Genomic DNA, 19,614 nt, shown 5'->3' on the forward strand with positions numbered 1-19,614 from the left:
GGCTTGTGTCCACAAGAGACGTGTAGGATTCCACACACAGGCCAATCACCAAGTTGGACGGTCTACATATGATACTGGGTCTACATATGATACCTTGTGTTCACTCAAAGCTGGACACACAGGAGGCTTCCAGGAAATGACTGAAGAAGAATGACTATAACAGGCAAGGTACTTGTTTTCCACACAGCCAACCCGGATTTAATCCCTAGCCCCACATAGGATCCCCAAAGCACAATAAGGGGTTGATCTGTAATAACAGAGCCAGGAGTAAGTCCTGAGCATAGCTGCATGTAGTGGCAAGCCAAATGAATGAATGAAGGAATCAGCAATGTGGGCTCTGCCTCCCTTGAAACCCTGATCCAGCATTCATTTGTCCATCCATCCAGTTTGGATAGAATCCTTACAAGGAGCCAGGCATGGCCTCAGTCTTAAAGCAAATGATGCTGCACTGAACAAAATAATGCCCTTGCCACGGCGATTTTCTTTTTATTGCTGAATGTAAAAAATAGAGGAAGTAATAGCACTTTTCCTGTTCCTAGTGCTCTGGAAGAAAGGGGAGAATGTGTAAGAACTTCCAGCACAGGGCATGGAGTCAAAAGGGAGTGGGGATAAATTCTGGTAGCCCTGGGAATCACTAGGTAAAGGATCCAACCTCTCAGCCCATTTCCACATCTAGAAGTTTGCAATCTTGATTCCTCTCTGACAACTTTAGCCCGAGTGTGAAATGAAATGCATATACATCAGCAGTATCCAAGTGGAGTGGTCCCTGCTTTTGTATTTACTGAAGCTTTCATGCCAGCCCAGAGGGACCAGGCAATAATAAAAATAGGAGCTGGTGTGTCTTAGCTCTGACTCTGTCTGAGGCTCCTGAGAGCAGTCTCCTAGGTGGGCACTATGAGGATCTCCTTGGAGTGAGACTAGAAGAAAATCAGTACACTTACCCAACATCTCTGAAAGAGTGAGTGACAATTTACTAACTGCCTAAACTTTCCTTAGACTTTATTGCTTGGGTACCAAGGGGTCCCCTTTCCCTTGCACTCGTCCCACCTCATCTCATCTGAGTTCTCTCCTTCAGTCTGAAGGAACAGAAGGATCCATTCTCATTGATGGCCAGGCCCACAGCTTCAGCTCTGCGCAGCCTCCACAGCCGACCTTGTGGCAATGACCTTGCAGCCTACCTGTGACATTGACTAGGATGCTGCTAGTCTTGGAGATGCGGCTGGATTCCACCTTGCAGGTATAGTTGCCATGGTGCTCCACCAAGGCCATCACCGAGTACTCAGCCTCACTGCCATGACGGTTGTTTGCCACAATCACTTTGTCCTTCTGGATTATGATCTCCGGATATGCCTGGATGAAGTGCGGCACTTGAATGGTACACTTGATGGTGAGCTGGTCTCCTTCGATGATCTTCCCCTCAGGGCTGATGTGGAACTTGGGCAAAGAGAAAGATTCTGCAAGAAGAGGACAAGCTGGCTGAATTAAGGCTCAAACCCTTCCTCCCTTTTTAATTTAATTAATTTTTTTGCTTATTATTGCAACCATTGTTTTTCCTTGTGGATTAAAAAAAATCATGAGACTGGGAAGATAGTACAGAGGTCAAGGTTCTTGCCTTGTACTGGTTCCTGGTTTGATCCCTGGTATTAAATATGGTCTGAGAGATAGCATGCCTTTCATGTAGAAGGTCATTGGTTTGAATCCTGGCATCCCATATGGTCCCCCGAGCCTGCCAGGAGTGATTTCTGAGTGTGGAGTCAGGAGTAACCCCTGAGCGCTGCCGGGTGTGACCCCCCCCCCAAAAAAACCCACCACCACCACCAACAACAACAAAAAATTATGATCTTTCTTGAGCACCACCAGGAGTAATCCCTGAGTATGGAGCCAGGAGTGAGCACTCAGAATGCTGGATGTGCAGACCCTCAGAAAAATATGGAGGAATCTAAAAAATTACTGTGAAAGATTTGGGCTCAAGGCCCTGTGTTGGATCCCCAGAACCACAATAGTCTGCTTTTCTGAATAAAATTAAAAGGGGTGTGTATATATTTATGGAAACTCAGTGAGTACCTTCTGGAGCAACTTATTAAAGTGGAAGTTTTTTCTTTATACCCAGATTAATTCTAGATACACCTGATATCTAATTGCAGGAGACAAAAAAATGTAACCACATGGACAGTAAAAAGACATAGCTGCATTTTTTTTTCCTTTTCAAATCTGATAGCTATGAGGCTGGAGTGATAGCACAGCAGATAGGATATTCGCCTTGCTTGCAGCTGACTCAGGTTTGATCCTCGGCATCTCAAATGGTCCCTTGAATTTGCCAGGAGTAACTCTGAGTACCTCCAAGGGTGTGACCCCCCAAAAAAAAGAAAAAAAAATTATAGTGTGCATTTTATTTGTTTGTTTCATTTTTGAATTGGCCAATAGCATCTAGCTCTTGGGGATATAATATTTATTACTTTGTTTTATGAACTGTGGGTGATATTTATTCATTATTCATTATCTATACAAACCCAGTAAACCCAGGGTTTACTCTTGTCTCTGTGCTCAGGGGTCACCCCTGCAGAGTTCAGGGGAATGTATGTGGTGAGGTAAATAAAATCTGAATCAGCTATCTACAAAGTAGGTGCCCTATCCTCTGCTCTATGGCTCTGGTCCCCATTTTAATATTTAAAGCCTTTGTATTGGATAATGATTTATGTCCCATATTCAGGAACTGTTACTATAAGTATTTATGTATTATACTAGAATGTAAACAAATATATACCTTCAAATATTTCATCTCTAAAGAGTCAAAATGTAAGTTTATATGTCTGCATTTATATGCCAATAGATGCCATCAGTAGTGTGCAAATACACTTATAGATTGACTAACATTTTATATGTATATATTTATAACACATATATTAATGCATATACACGTGGATCTATACACATGTGTCTATTATATATAGAGAGAGCATGTCTCTGTGGCACAGTGATAGACTTTGCCAGGTATAGACAAGTGATTTGAAGACCAATCATGTAAACAGGGTCCCACCAGAAGTTCCATTCCTTTCTCCCCAGCCACCAGCATGAACTGTAAATAAATGAGCCCGATAGTACCCGTCACAGTGACCATGTCACTCCTGCTGGTACTGGAGGTCTCCACGTGGGTCCCAGAAACAATGCTGGCTAGACACTGGAAGAATATAATCTTGTCCTGTTCTTCAACTGGAAATTCCATGGTCACAAAATTATGATAGTGAGACGTCTTTTCTCGCTTCAGCTTGGCATCTCTTATATCAAGTTCATATTTTTCCACTGTGAAATGTATTGGAGGTCTTTCCTCTGGGACAGAGCAGTTGACCAGCACAACTCCACCTTCTATGGCCTCTTTCTTATCTAGTGTCACTCTGGGGCTGGGCACTCCTTTGGGAGAAGACAAAAAAAAAAATCAGTCTCAATTTAATGTAGGGGCTGGGTCCACCGAGAGCCTTTGAGTGGATCCATCAGAGGATCCTTTTATTTTGCCCCCAAAACACCCAGTACCACCAACCGGGAAAATATGGAGCAAGGTTAAAACTTTTGCTTGGAACCAAATACTTCATAAATATAAAAGATGTTGGGACAGGAGTGATAGCATAGCAATAAGACATTTCCCTTGCATTCAGCCAACCTACGACAGACCCGCGTTTGATTCCCGGCATCCCATATGGTCTCCTGAGCCTGCCAGAAGTGACTTCTGAGCACAGAGCTAGGAGTAACCTCTGAGTGCTGCTGGGTGTGACCCCCAAAACAAAACAAAACAAAAAAACAAATAAAAAATATAAAAGATGAGGTCAGAGCAATATTATAGTAGGTAGGGTGATTAGCCTTGCATATGACAGACCAGGATTCAATCCCCAGCACCCCATATAGTCCACTGTACACCACCAAGTGTGATTCGTGACCTCAGAGCCAAGAGTAATCCCTGAGCACTACCAGGCGTGGCTCACAAACCAACCAACAAACGAAAAAGATAAAAGATTCTCAAGATCCAGTTGGTGTTTTTAAGGTTCACAATTCCACTGGGATTTATGAAGCAACGGTATCTTTTCAACTGATAGAGTTAAAGCAAAGCAGAAATGTCAGCCTGCATTGTTATTATTGTGATAGATGTTGTAATTGATCAAACACTAAACACATACTAGGACTGACTTTAGATGTATGGTCCTAAATCATTCTCCCAATAAACACCCCTGGGTCAACAATGACTACAACAACAACAACAAAATTATGTTCCTTTGATAGATGAAGAATGTGAAACTCCAAGCTCTCTCAAAGTTTATCACCATCAAACTCTAGGCTAAGATTTAATGCCTGAATTTGTCTCAGAGGTGAAGGATGATGTGTGTTTGGGGGAGAGACAGATAGACAGACAAGGAAGCAAAGCCAAGGTGCATGGCACCATACCAGGATGTATTCCCAGAGACAATGAGGGATGGAGCAGTCATGAAAGGAGACAATCTTTTTGCCTGGGGGAGATCAGAAAAGATGCCAGAAAGGCTCAGACCCCAAGAGGAATCATTGAGGGAGAGAGTCATTCAGACAGATGAGGTGGATATGAGGAGGGACTGGCATTTCAGGGTGCCTCTGTACATGGAGAATAGTTTGGGATGAGGAACCGATGTGACTTTTTTTTTTTAATAGGGCTGTCTAGAGAAATGGGTGGTGGGGACGGGACATTCGGCGAGGAGTTGGTTCACATTAGGGTAAGAACCAGATCCCCTGAACATTGCTAGGGAAGCCACTCCCAAATCTTCCAAGGTTTAAGAAAAAGCTTGAGTTTCTAAAGGCTGCAGGCCAGGGCCTTAACATACACTTCCCAGCGTTGGAGCCTGCCTGGTCTTTCCAGCCCACTCATTCGAATGCCCAGTTTTTCCCAAGTGAGGCTCAGCTACTGACTGACTGGGGTCAGGGGTTTTATGCTCACAGAAGGAAGATGAACCAAAGCTTGATCACCGGGTCTGCCTGCTCTCGGCTTGCTGAAATGGCTCCTTTTTCTTTCTTTTCTTCTTCTTCTTCTTCTTCTTCTTCTTCTTCTTCTTCTTCTTCTTCTTCTTCTTCTTCTTCTTCTTCTTCTTCTTCTTCTTCTTCTTCTTCTTCTTCTTCTTCTTCTTCCTTCTTCTTCTTCTTCTTCTTCTTCTTCTTCTTCTTCTTCTTCTTCTTCTTCTTCTTCTTCCTTCTTCTTCTTCTTCTTCTTCTTCTTCCTTCTTCTTCTTCTTCTTCTTCTTCTTCTTCTTCTTCCTTCTTCTTCTTCTTCTTCTTCTTCTTCTTCTTCTTCTTCTTCTTCTTCTTCTTCTTCTTATTTTTATTTATTTATTTATTTATTTTATTTTTTTATTTTTTTGGGTCACTGCCCTGCGCTGCGCTCAGGGGTTACTCCTGGCTCTGCGCTCAGAAATTGCTCCTGGCAGGCACGGCGACCATATAGGACGCTAGGATTCGAACCACCGTCCTGGATCGGCTGTGTGCAAGGCAAAAGCCTTACAACTGTGCTATCTCAGGCCTTGGGGTTCTTTTTTCTTTAAAGATAGATGGGATTGGGTACTGGACATGCTCAGTCACTCCCCCACCCTAGTCCTTTAAATATCTTTCTGGGACTCGCCTGCTTAGCTGCTTCTCTTTATGGAGGCAGGAAGTGAAGTCACCAGGAAGGTGGGGAGTAAGGTAGTATCCAATCTATTGGAGCACTAACCTACAGCTTCCTTTCTCTCACTCTTGTGCTACATTCCCTCAACCCACCTCTGCCCCTACTTCATCAGTAGACAAACTCCTGACATCTTCTGTATCTGGACCCCATGTCTCTTCTCCCAGGAAGCCATCCTGAACTTCTCCAGGGAAAGTCACTTTCTTCCTCCTTAGTGAAAGAAATCACTTAGTGGAAGAAATCCTTTTCTTCCTTCTTCGACAGAACCTGTGACTCTTTGACCTTGGTTAGGTAACTGGCTTCAATACCCAGGTTTTCCTGATAAATCTTCGTTGTTGGCATCTGCTTTTCTTCCTGGCTTACAGCCTTGAGAAATGTTTCTTGAGTGAACAAATAAAAAAATGAATGAATGGAAACTCTATCTTTGGGCCCAAACTTCCCACAATTTCCCTCCTGGTTCCTCATTCCTTTCCATTTCTACTCTGTGTTTATCTGTGGATTTTCTCTCACGAGCACTCCTTGAGTGCTTCCTAGAATAAACTAAAGGTTTTGTTCATGATACATAAATAGAACCTACACCCCTTCTTTCTTCCAGCTCCCATAGTTCAGGGGAGCAGTGAGCTGTGTGAAAGTTCATGGTAGTGCCAAGGAAAGTGGGCACAACCATTTCCTGGAACTCCCTCATGTGCTAGAACTCACAGCAAATACTTGAGCTGTACAATAAATAACTTTTCATCCTCTCAACTGCTCCATGACCTGGAGAGGGCTAGTTTCTTCACTCACAGAAGTGGACAAAAGTTTACTATCTAGAGGCTGTAGAGATAGTACCAGCAGACAGGACGCTTGCATTGCCTGTGATTGACTCGGATTCCTTCCTGGCACTCCATACAGTTGGCCAAGCTCTGCCAGGAGTGATTCCTGAGTGCAGAGTAAGTCCTGAGCACCACTAGATGTGACACCTCCCCCCCCCCATTCTCTCCAAAAAATAGAACTATTTGAAGAAGAAGCAGTCAGGCAGAGCGAACACAGAGTGTTTACCTCTGGGGCCTGGGGCCCATGTCCCAGCATCCTGAACTGAAAGGCACAGACCTGGGAAAGATGGCCGCCCTGTGCAAATCATTAAATTGTCTAATGGCTGAGCTGAATCGGGAAGAAGAAAGAGTTCAAGAGGAGATGAGGTGAAGGAGGTCTTCCCCAGGAGAAGAAAGAGCAGGTGCAAAGGCAAGTGTGGATGGAACCTTAGGTATCACCAGGCAGAGGAGTGAGGAGCGAGTCCAGAGGGCAGGTGGGTCCTTGCTGCCATTTTGTTCAGCAGGAGTGATGTGCCACCTGCTGGCACTAGATTCCACTCTGGGGACTCACCTTTCACCCACACCTGGTACTCAGACGTAGTCCTCTCCTTCTTGTTGTCGAGGATCACCCTGCATTTGTACATTCCAGCATCATACACCCGGGCTTGGGGGATGAAGAAGATCTCTGTACTCTGGGTGGTGGTGACATTGTAGAACAACACATCATCCTTGTAGAAGAGCATCAGGTGCTGGGGTTGCACCTGCAGGTTGGTGCTGATGTCCACCGTGCACTGTAGGGTCAGGTTCTCCCCATTGTTCACAACCAGCTCTGGCAGGATCATCATGTGGACGCTGTTGATGGTCAGGGCTACACGCCGGAGAAAGGAGGGCAGATACGGTGGTTAGGAGTGCCCGCCCTCCCCAGCCACCTTCTCTGCTCTGTGTTAGTACCCCCTGAGTCTACTAAAAAACAGTGTTGGGGGTCCAGATGCCTAGATGAATCAGGGGAGGAGTTGCATGGGCAGCAGCAGTTGGCGCCAAGGGACTTGTGGCCTCTCAAGATAAGGCAGTTGCATGCAGAGAAGGATGAATAAAGCCTGTCCCAGTATGTGATCAAAGTGGGTCCTGGAGGGATCTATGATTCAGGCAGATGAGTGTTTATAGGTGGGTTCAACCTGCATCATGTCTAACTTGCCTCTCAAGGTTCAGTCTCATTTTTGGTAATATGGAGTTCTTAGCACTACTTCCCAGGCTGTTGCAAGATTCATAGGAAAGCATTCCACGAGGCACCTAGCTCGTAGCTTTTAAATAACTGTGCAATTAGTTACTGCCCCAGACATGATAAATGACCATCACTCACACCCAAAATCAAACACTCAGACCCAGCGACTCTCATTCCACACCCAGGCCAGACCCCAGCAGCCCAGTCACTGATGGTGTTGGTTCTGAGTGCAGAGTCTCACACTTGAGTGAGAAAGTGAAACCTCATCACTTGCCACCCCCCAGGGTCACTGAGAAGCAAAAGGCACTGCTTCTTCTTTGCCCATTGGGGGACGGCCTCAAACCAGCACCCAAAGCAGCCAACAAGGCCCAGTGAGCTGACCAGCCAAGGCCAGAAACGGAATCTTAGCTCATGAGGATTAGAGGAAGAGGGATCTACACAGGTGTGATGCTGCTATTGCTGTTTCTTTCTCAGTGAATTTATTACATGATATATTCAATTTATTACATGATTGAGGCCAGGGAGATAGCTTGGGGTCAAGGGAGCACACATGCCTTACGTGCTTAGATACTATATCCCTCTCATTGTGTGGTCCTCCAAGCACTGTGAGGTGTGACCTTGATGGCCCCCCGAGTGGTAGAACCTAAACATTGAATTTTCTGGGCTAGTTGAGTGAGTGTCAGTGGGAACAGGTTCCAGATCTCTGCACTGCATGGAAGGGCCTAGCCCAACAAAGGAAAAAAGTGCAGCTAAATGAGACAAACAAATCAAAGCCAGCCATACATGAATGACAGAAATAATTTTTGCGGAACACTAGAAGTTTCTCAAGAAAAATACAGAGAATTAGACATTATGAAATATCTTTCACAAATGAGTCAGAGAGAGGGATAGACATAGAATGACTGAACTCATTTGCAGAATATTATAAAAGAAGATACGGTAATAAAGTTTATGAATAATACCCCTTCAGTAACAATATTGGAAGCCACAGTGCCTAAAGGGAAAAAAGGAAGAGAAAGCGAGCGAGAAGAAAAATGTCTGCCCTAGAGGCAGTCTGGGGATGGGAGGGAAACTGAGGACATGGGTATTTGTGGCGGGAAATATGCACTGGTGAAGGAATGGGTGTTAGACACTGTTTGACTGAAACTAAATCATGAATTGTGTATATCACACAGTTTCAATTTAAGCTTTTATTATTTTTTTTTTTTAGTTTTTGGGCTATGTCTGATGATGCTCAGGCATTACCCCTGGCTCTGTGCTCAGAAGTTGCTCCTGGCAGGCTCAGGGAACCGGGAATCGAACCTAGGTCCATCCTGGGTCAGCTGCATGCAAGGCAAATGCCTTACTGCTGTGCTATTTCTCTGGCCCCGATTTAAACATCTATTAATTTAAAAAACATTTTTCACATTTCCATTTCCATCCTCTAGCTCCCATATAACCCACCTTAGTGGAAGAAACCTCTGTTCTTTTTTTTTTTTTTTTTTTTGCTTTGGGACCACACCCAGCAGTACTCAGGGCTTACTCATGGTTCTGTGTTTAGGGATCACTTGGGGGGAGGTATATATGGCAAGCTTGGGGGAGGTATATACGACAAGCTTGGGGGAGGTATATACGGCAACAGAGATCAAACTTGGGTCAGTTCTGTGCAAACCAAGCGCCCTACCCACTATTGCTCTGGGTCCTCTCAGTCCTCCCCACCCCTGTTCATATTTTGAAAACCTCTCCCTGATGCCTCAGAATGTGTCTGTGCTGGGTGATAAGGGATGAGCATGTTAAAATAGGCACAAACCCAATCTGATGGTGATGAGGAAATCAGGACAAAGAAGATGATGCACCGTGTATGCACAGTGGAAAGTCCTGCGTCTTGAGTCACACTGAGTCAGTGACTTGAGGCCACTCAGAGAGAAGGGAGAGTGACAGGCACTTGGCCCAGCCTCACGTGTTTTCAGCTGCCCTGAGTGCCCTTTTGTGCAATCCACTCAGTGGACATCGGAAGTGAGTACAGATGGGAGGCTGGGGGATAGGTACTTGGAGCCATGCTCCTGGTACAGAAAAAGTACTTGAGAATTGTTGACTAGATCCTGCCAATCCCAGAAAAAAAAAAATCAGCTCTCTGGTTCGACTCTTAAATCTTCGGGACTGTAGAGCTCTAACTCCATGTTTCTTGTGAATTTTTTCACAAATGAACCAAACCATTTCCTGTTTTCAGGTAAATCAGAGTGACCCCTAATTCCCAGGGTGAGCCCTGCCCCATGGTGCTAGGCAGCTTGCCTGCCATCACCATGAGATGGTGATACCCTAGACTGGGACACAGTACAGGGACAAATAAACCCTGAACACTGACAGGTGTGACCCCCAAAACAAGCAAACTTTAAAATAATACTTTATAAAATGTCTTAAATTAGGTATCACAGTTCATTAATTGAATAAAAAGCCTCACTGATTTGATGCAATGAAAAACAGCAGCCAGAGAGAAGAAGGCAGGTCTAGTGATGATGGATGTGGTACTGGAACTATGTACTTGTGAAACCATCACTAACAGTACTACAATACTGAATCACAGTACCTCAATCAACACAGAAAATTTAAACACTCACACACACACACACACACACACACACACACACACACACACACACACACACACCTCAGCAGCCTAATCCCCATTTCCTCCTCTACCACTATCCCCTTTGTATTCCCCTAGTCTTCAATATATGCCCAGGAGCATTGCCTTCTCCTCATATTTCTACCTGCCTCACCTCACCTCAGATGAGCTGATCTATGTACCTAAGAAAAGAATAACAGGAGTGTGGGGAAGTCCCTTCTTAGAGATTAGATAAAGAGCATCAGAGCTTTTTACCTGGTCTGTTATATCCTTTGGGATAACTCCCTCTAGTCAAAGCCAACTGCCAGGACCTGAGCGGCCTCGTGTCTACCTGACAGGGAATGAGGCTTCTTGCCAACAAAGTGAGCTTAAAGTCTTCAGCCTCAGCCAAGTTTCCAGAAAACTGTAACCTTGACTAACATTGGCATGTGTGTGAGAATTTGGGGTCACAGCCAGTGGTGTTCAGGGGCTATTTTAGGCTTCGTGCTCAGGAACTGACTCCTGGCAGGGCTCAGGGGATCATGGGATGCTGAGAATTGAACCTGGGTCCCCTGCATGCAAAGCATCTCACTCTGGGCCCAATCCTAATCATCATTTTGTCTGCACGCTTAAGAGACATCTCTTGGGCCAGAATCATCCATATTTCTGCCATTCAAAAACTATGTGACTTAATAATTGTGTGTGTGTGTGTGTGTGTGTGTGTGTGTGTGTGTTTTGTAATGCCAGGAATTGAACCGAAAGTCTCATGTATCTACCTTCTACCACTGAGCAGTTATTCATATGTAAGGTCTTATTTAAGTCACTGAACTTTGGGGCTAATTAAATAGCAACAGAGCACAAATGTCACAATCTGATTAAACTTCAAAAAGCTCAACCTGATTCTTTTGTTTTGTTGATTGATTTGGTTTGGTCCACACCTTGCTTTGTTCAGAGACAACTCATGGCAGTGTTCAGGGGATCACAGAATGCCAGTATGGAAGCCTCCTGCATGCCAAGCCTATGCTCTGCTGAGCTATCTCTCCTGCCCAAGACAATGAACAGGCTTTCCATGTGTGTATGTTGTTGTAATGGGTGCTTACCATCTGGAATACATGGCACCTGGCAGGATCAAGGATGAGAGAAAAGTCAGCTACAAACTACCTCAGACTTTACACCTGTTCTTTTTTTTTTTTTTTTTTTTTTGGTGAGAACATTCATTGCTTTCCCTTCTGATACCCAAAGTATTGTATCTGAGGGGACAAAAGCATGAGCGAGAAGGCACCATCTTGAAGGATCAGAAATTTTCTGCCTGAGAGGAAAGGGCTGCCAAGGAAGGTCAAAGTCACAGAGTTACCACGGCACCAAGGGACCACGTTGCCAAGTCCCAGCCCTGCCCGAAGGGGCCCACTTCCCTCCCTGGGCAGCCTCCCACCCTGGCGCCAAATGTTCCTGGGAAAGGTGAGGGGTCATGACTCAGCCAGTTCCTTGGCCCTCAATCTGGAAATGACTCAGGAGCAGGGGGCAGAGGGAGATGGGCCGCTAACTCACCCTCGTCAGAAAAGTGACATGACATCCTTCAAGGTGGGTGCCCTGTTGACCCAGCTCCTTGGCTGTGCCTCAAGAAACCCCATGTTTATCTCATATGCCTTTGGAGGAGACATTTATGGAGCCTCCTGGACCCCAGAAATCACTATGTCCATGCAGTCTCTGGGGGACTAGATAACCCAGTTATAACTCAGAGTGCAGTGAGGTAGGCACCTGGGGAGGACTGTGCAGGAGCAGCCAAGGAACATCTGAAGGAAATGAGTTCTGTACTATGCCTTCTCAGGTCAGCCAAGAACAGGAGTGAAACAGCATGTACCAGGGCACATGGGTCTGAGGAACTGACGTCTTTTGGGTACAGGCAGTTACAGGAACCAGAACACTGGGGATGGGTTAGGTACCGAGGGTTCTGCACACTGGACTGACAGGGATCTTGTCCTGAGGTGGCTGACAAGCTGGACCTTATCCTGAGGAATTTGACAGATTGGGCTCTAATGAGGGGATTGACAGACTGGACCCCATCCTAAGGGAGCTGACACAGGCCTGTCCTGAGGGGGCTTATAAGCTGATCCTGTCCTGAAGGAGCTGACAAGGGGCCCTGTCCTGAGAAGATTGACAGGAAGCCCTGTCCAGGGTTGATCCAATAGCTTTAGCCAGATACCAGAAGGCCAGAAGAAGAGACTTGTAAATGGGTTTCTACTGAAAATTGGGAAGGTCTAAGATTGGATAGATACAATAGGAATATGGTGGTAACAAACTTAACTGTAACTTACTCTGAGGATTTGGAGTATTTTTGTGGGGAGTGATAAAAAATTTCTGGAACGAGACCATTTGGGGGTGGTGGCATTGCATGATAAGTATCCTGTCACTCATCATAAATTTTGTTTATGTACTTACACATGTGTGCCTCTTGTTGGACTGAATATGGAGGTTGAGGCAGAGCGTAAAAGACAGATAGAGAGTACAATAGAGAAGTCACCTGTCTTGCCTATGGTTGACCTGGGTTTGATCCCTGGCACTGTATCTGATTTCCTCAGCATCTCTAAGAGTGATCCCTGAGCACAGTATCAAGAGAAAGCTCTGAATACAGTGAGGTATAATCCAAAATCAAACAATCATTTAAAAAACAAAAAATAGTTTCCTGGATTAACTATATTCAGGAGGATATGATTAACTGAAGTAACAAAAGCCAGAAAGAGACAAAGTATGGGAGACAGCTAGAGGTCAGACCAGGCCTCAACTGGGATGGGAGTGAGTAGAGATATGAAGAGAGGTACTGACTGAGTTTCACAGGGAATGAGACCTCAGGGCCTGTAGAGATCAGAACAGCTTTCAACTCCAGGAAAAGTCTTTGCTGGTGAACAAGGAAACAAGTTTGACCCGAGGGCAGAGAAACACCAGGCAAGAGAGTTTCAAAGGACTTTGCTCAACTTCAGAAGCTGAGAGGAATGTAAATATTCATGCTGTGTGGCATTGGGTGTCTTTAGTGACCTCTAAGCAGAAGGCTGGGACAAAATGTTTAATGAGGGGCCACTGAAGGGTGAGGAGACCAAGAGATTGATTCTAAACCAGGTTTTGGAGATGGAAGAAGATGTATGTAGAGCAGGGTTAGAGGATAGGTAGAGGGTCAAGTGGTCAAGATGCCCACTTATATGTATGGGAAGGTTCCCAATTCATATGAAGGTAAAACTTTCATAGATTCTGGGCCCCTACAGCATAACAGTTCCAATAAGGACTTTTATTTTGTGTTTGGGCCACACCCAGAGATGCTCAGGGCTTACTTCCTGGCTCCTGATGGGCTTGAGGAACTATAAGGGGCACCAAGGATCAAACCCAAGTCAGCAACATGCAAGGCAAGCATCCTAACCACTGTCCTATCTTTCCATTTTCCCAAGAAGGACTAACTTTGACAGTGACAAAATCTCAGGCACACATGACCCCACACAAAAACCATAGCTTCCAGTTTAATAATGGTTAAAGGTGACACCCTAATGGGTGACCTTTCTAACACATGAAACCTCAAAGTCCTATATTCCTAAAATGGAATGTCCTCAAAAGAATAAATAAAAAGTGCCCCCCCAAATGATACTAGAAAGAGTTTCCTCTGTTAAGGGTCCCTGCTGTATCCCTCTCTGACCAGTGCATTCTTTTTTTTCTTTTTTTTTTTTTTGGTTTTTGGTTTTTGGGCCACACCCGGCGATGCTCAGGGGTTACTCCTGGCTGTCTGCTCAGAAATAGCTCTTGGCAGGCACGGGGGACCATATGGGACACCGGGATTCGAACCAACCACCTTTGGTCCTGGATCGGCTGCTTGCAAGGCAAACGCCGCTGTGCTATCTCTCCGGGCCCTGACCAGTGCATTCTTTTAATTACACTTTCTTTGCTCTCTCTACAGAAGTAAATTGCTCTCCTCTTCAAGAGTAAATTCTTTCACCATTCTGCATTTGTGCTCTGCAGGGTCTAGGCTGAGCAGCTTCAGAACTTCAGAAGGGGACGAATTGTTTATAACTTTTTTTTTCTTTTTCTCAACAAGCAAGTGTTTTGCAGACTGAGGAGAAAGAACCAGTACAGGGAAAGAACACTGCTAAAAGGACAGGTTCTAGGGAGCCAGGTGGACAGGCCAGCCTCGTGAAGATGAGAAGGGAACAGTCCACTCCTCTGAGCCTGGAGGGAAGCTAGGATGGGTGGGGAGGCTGATAAGCCTGCAGCCGGGCAGGGCGGGAAGTGGAGGGAGTTCCCTCCAGACGCCTGTTTTCTAGGTGAAGAAGGAGCTGAGGTCATCTCCTGAGGCCAGCAAGTAAGCAGGCAAGACCTGAGATAAAACGAGGGGAAAGACAGAGCAGGCCCCTTTGAAGAGGACTGGTAGGGTCAGGGTTGAACCCGTGTGATCTAATCCCGGTTGGCCAAAGGAAGAGGAAGCCCAGGTCCCAACATCCACATTGAGGGTGTACAAATATGTTAGAACCTCAGAGCTCAAAGCAGGTGGAAGACTGAGAGAGAAAGAGAGAAACAGACAGACAGAGAGAGACAGAGAGACAGAGAGAGGCACACAGAGAGACTGCAGTTCTGACAGCTATAAAGGGCATTGTCAAGGAACCCTGGGAAGGGAGCCATTGGCTTCTATCTGAGGTGGGTAAGAAGATGGGAAAGCATAGGGGTGGAAGGGTCGTGGGAAACAGGAAGCCAGAGAGTAAGAGACCCAGATGTTCAGAATCCCAGCTCTTATCCAGATTGTACCCCCCTCCTGCCCCCCAGCCCTCACCTCCCTTGCTATTAGGATCATGGCTTCCTGGGGAATAAAGCCTGAGATCGCTTGGGAGAAAAAAAAAAATGTTGTAGCAGCTATAGATTGTGTTCTGTCTCCATGAGCCTAGTAAATGGATTATATCTCCTCTGTGAATAACAATAATTGGGGGTGAGGCAGAATATGAACGAGACACTTATAGTAGAACAACAAAACCAGTTACGACATTATGTTTGGGTCAAGATTCCCAATTCCTAATAAACAGTGCATTGGGACTTAGAAATTTTAAGCTCTTTCTAGAATAACTTGTTAGAACCTGGTTTAAAACGAAGAGTTTGTCTCTAAAAGCTTCTAAGTATAACCAAAAGGAAATGAACATATTCTCTCAGTTGTTATAGACGTAAAGCACAAGCAATTTGACATGACTTTTAAGAATCCTAAAAAGATGAAGTAGAAACATGGTCAACTTACAGTTTGTCTGTCCTTCAAGGCTTGAACCTAGAAAAGACAAAAGCAAGACATTGATTTCATTCTCACCTGGATCCCCTGAATTTTAAATAGTGCTCGAATAGAATAAAAACTCACAGAGCAGAAATGCCAGCAGGATCCCAAGCCACATCTTGCCTCCTCGAACCCAATCTCGCTTCATCCTGACACTGAAGACTTGGGGCAGTTAGTCCTGCCTTTCGGCCATGCCCCCGTGAGCAGGAAACACTTTCCACACTCCAATGCTGAAAAATGCCCTGTGAAAAGCAGAGAAATTATTCCGGTCACTTCTCTGGAGCTACAGAGAGACTGGCTGGGCGGCTGGTCAGGTAATGGCGGCCATTTCTGGAAATCAGGAACAATGAGGCCTGGGTTGGCCTGATATCTCCTCAGGAAATGACTGGCCTTCCTGAGGGACCTCTGAATACAGTCGCTTTGTTAATTTTTTTACAGGGGGAAAAATGGCATAGCGATACTTGCCTCAGCATTCCTGACCTTCCTGACTCATTTAGTTTGAAGGGCCCATTTCACTGTGAGAAGAATGGGTTAGTCCTTCTCTTCATCCTCCACCAAAGGACTCCTATCTTTTGACACTCAATAAACTTGCTCTGCTTTTCTGGCACTTCCTCCTTCCCTCTTCTCCCCACGACCAGGGCTTTCTTTCCAAGACTGACTCTGGCCTTTCCTGACAAGTTTGTGATGAGGAAGAACTGATGGGGGCCCCAAATTGCAAGTTCTCAACCTGAAACCAAGCTTGGAATTCATAACCTGAAGCCTCTCTGAGAATCTATAGATGGCTTTAGCATAGATGAAGGCATCTCCATAAAATCCTACCAACCTCTGGGGACCCCGAAGCCTGCACTCCTAAATATCTTCCCTACATGGACCATGTGGTTTTCTGTGTGGCATCTTTTCTTTCTTTTTTTTTTTTTGGGGGGGGTCACACCTGGCAGCGCTCAGGGGTCACTCCTGGATCTATGCTCAGAAATCGCTTCTGGCAGGCTCCGGGGACCATATGGGATGCCGGAATTCGAACCACCATCCTTCTACATGCAAGGCAAATGCCCTACCTCCAAGCTATCTCTCTGGCCCCACATCTTTTCATTTTACTCTCTTGTTTTAGAACTTGTATGGTTCCCTATTGCCCTCCAGAGAAGTCACTTGTCAATCCTCCACAATCAAGACCTTGGTCATCTTGTCTCTCACCACATCCTTCCTGAACCCTCCAATCCGGTTGCTTGGATTTATGGTTTCCAGAGAGCATCATGGTTGGACTCCTCATGCTGTTCTTCTACCTTGAGCCTCCTTTCCTAATTCTTTCTCTAACTCATTCCTGCTTATTTGTCACCATCCATTGTGGGCATCAGCTCCTCCAGGTTTTCCCCCATTTTCCCATACTGAACTGTACTTCCTCCCTCAGCTCGCTCTTGTGCTCTTACATATGAGAGTGATGAGGGAAAGCATTTTCCACAGTGGGGCCCCTTCTGTTTGGTCTTTTGGCTGCAGAATAGAAAAGATTAGACTAGTACTTAGTGGATGGTCAAAATGCATTAGTAGTGGGGCCAGAGCAACAGCACAGCCGGTAAAGCATTTGCCTTGTATGTGGCTAACCCGGGTTCAATCTCCAGCATCCCATATGGTTCCCGAGCCTGCTAGATATGAGCACCACCAGATTTGGCATCAAAACAAAAATAAAACAAAAGCATTAGTAGAATGAATGAATTAAACAAGTCTATAGAGAAGTCTGGATCATTGTTGCTTCAAAGTTCGGGTGCTCTGCTATTTCTAAAACAAACCTGCTTCAGGATAGACTGCCTAAAAGTCAAGAGCTTAATCTTGTATTCTCGCTCCAGTCCCCCACTTCATAATTATCACAAAGATGTTCACCCCTAACCCTTTATGTTTATTCTACTGCCTATTTTGAGTTAATTTTTAAATTTGAGACCAAAGCATGATCAAAGTTCTTTTGCCTTTTTGCATGACTGTTGGCTTGTCCTGGCATCACTGACTGAAAAGACTACCTGTTCTCCAGTGAACTCCCTTTGCACCTGTTGATAAATAAACAAACAAACAGTTATTCCATCAACTAAACGGGCCTATTTAGAAGCAATAACAGAAACACAATTCAGAAGCTGAGGGTCTCAGCACAAGCACTTGTCCTAGATGAAAAAGAGAGCTCTTTCATAAAGTGGGGAGGGGGCATTATAAACAGAGTTCATTGGAGGAAACTGGAATTAAAGTGTAGTGGCGTTTCATTGGCTGGGCTATGGCAGTCTCTCACTAGCTAAATGTTACAGAGAGCAGACTCCTCCTTCCTCCCACTAGGACAATAAAGCTCACTCACTTCCTGTCTGGGACCTAAGGCTGTGCTGTCCCTTCATGCCTTGCCATGTTCATGCATGGGAACTCTCTTTCAGTTCCCCATTGCTTTTATCTGTTTATTTATTATCTTGCGGGAGTGGGGTGGGGAATAAATCACCTAGCTGAGTTCAGAGTTGTTCCTGGCTCTACATTCAGGGATCAATCCTGGGATCACAGAGCCTGGAAGACTCTGTGAAGTGCTGGGGATCAAACCTGGACCAGCTGCATGCAAGACTAGTACCTTCCCTGCTGTACTATTTCTCTGCACACACACACACACACACACACACACACACACACACACACACACACGCACGCACGCACACACACAATCACATCTTTTTAATATTTTTTGTAGGTTGTTTTTGTTTGTTTTGTTTTTGTTTGTTTTGTTTTGGGATCACTCCTGGTGTACTCAGGAGTTACTCCTGGCTCTGCGCTCAGGAATTAATCCTGGCAGTGCTTGGGAGACTGTATGGGATTGGTCCCTCACTGGTTTGTGGGTCTCATGGGACAGTTCTCCGACACCAACACCACACTCTGTGGTTCAGTTGATCTGTATCCCTCTCTGTGAGAACCACTTCCTCTGTTCCCTCTATGAAAATATTGTCCTCCTTGCTCTCTAAACCTATAAAACTGATGAATACATACCCTACATTTGTCAGTTTAGTTACTAGTTTTTGGGCTACAGCTGACAGTGTTCAGAGACCAAATAGTGTCCAGCATTGAATATGTTCCCCTGGAATCAAATCCCCACCCCTCCTTTACTTATTTTACTCATTGCAAAGATGATCCTGCATGTGAGTATAGACATGCTAGAAGCTGTAATTGGATGGCTTGAATATATATTGCACACTCCTTTTTCAGTCTTTCAACCTCAAAGAAATTGGGCTCTGAGTATTAATGGTCTCAACCATCCTGTGGACTCCCAGGAGAACCAATTGTCCCGCACCTCCATTTACCGTCTTTTCTATTCACACATAACTCAGATCAACTCGACTTTGTAAATTAGGCACGGTACAAGAGTAATGAAAACAAGTCACATTAAAATAGAACAGTTATAGTGATAGGCTATAAATGATGTGAATGTGTGCTCTGTCTCTTCTTGTATTTAGTATTTTTAGATCTTATTGACCAAAAGACACAGAACCCACAGTAGAACATGGGAGGCAGGAGTGATAGTATAGTGAGCCTTGCATGTAACTGACCCTGGTTCAATCCCTGGCATCCTCTAGGATCCATTGCATCAGCCAGGAGTTATTCCAGAGTGTAGAGCCAGGAATAATCCTTGAGCATGCTAGGTGTCCCCCTTAAAAAAAGAAACAAGGGCCGGGCGGTGGCGCTGGAGGTAAGGTGCCTGCCTTACCTGCGCTAGCCTAGGAGACGGACCGCGGTTCGATCCCCCGGCGTCCCATATGGTCCCCCAAGCCAGGAGCGACTTCTGAGCGCATAGCCAGGAGTAACCCCTGAGCGTCACTGGGTGTGGCCCAAAAACCAAAAAAAAAAAAAAAAAAAAAAAAGAAACAAGCAGTGGCGCAAGCAGTAGGCATCTGCCTTGTGCACTCTAGCCTAGGAAGAACCACAGTTCGATCCCACAAGGTCCCATGTGGTCCCCCAAGCCTGGGGCGATTTCTGAGATCATAGCCAGGAAAAATCCCTGAGTGTCACCAGGTATGGCCCAAAAACAAAGAAACAAAGTAGAATCTTAATAAGAGA

At 45.3% G+C, this 19,614-nt stretch overlaps 1 protein-coding gene across 1 annotated transcript in view; it reads right to left on the bottom strand.

Moving 5' to 3' along the window:
* PECAM1 (platelet and endothelial cell adhesion molecule 1) overlaps positions 1-15,846 on the bottom strand; it is a 53,815-nt gene extending 37,969 nt beyond the window's left edge. The window contains exons 1-5 of the mRNA XM_049779098.1: positions 15,637-15,846; positions 15,523-15,549; positions 7,031-7,327; positions 3,103-3,408; positions 1,179-1,454 (exon numbers count right to left, since the gene is read on the bottom strand). Coding sequence (XP_049635055.1) covers positions 1,179-1,454; positions 3,103-3,408; positions 7,031-7,327; positions 15,523-15,549; positions 15,637-15,700 — 970 coding nt within the window. The 5' untranslated portion in view covers positions 15,701-15,846. The remainder of the gene's footprint in view (positions 1-1,178; positions 1,455-3,102; positions 3,409-7,030; positions 7,328-15,522; positions 15,550-15,636) is intronic.
* Between the last annotated feature and the right edge of the window lie 3,768 nt (positions 15,847-19,614).

The sequence above is a fragment of the Suncus etruscus genome, chromosome 1, assembly GCF_024139225.1.
Source record: "Suncus etruscus isolate mSunEtr1 chromosome 1, mSunEtr1.pri.cur, whole genome shotgun sequence".
Taxonomy (NCBI): domain Eukaryota; kingdom Metazoa; phylum Chordata; class Mammalia; order Eulipotyphla; family Soricidae; genus Suncus; species Suncus etruscus.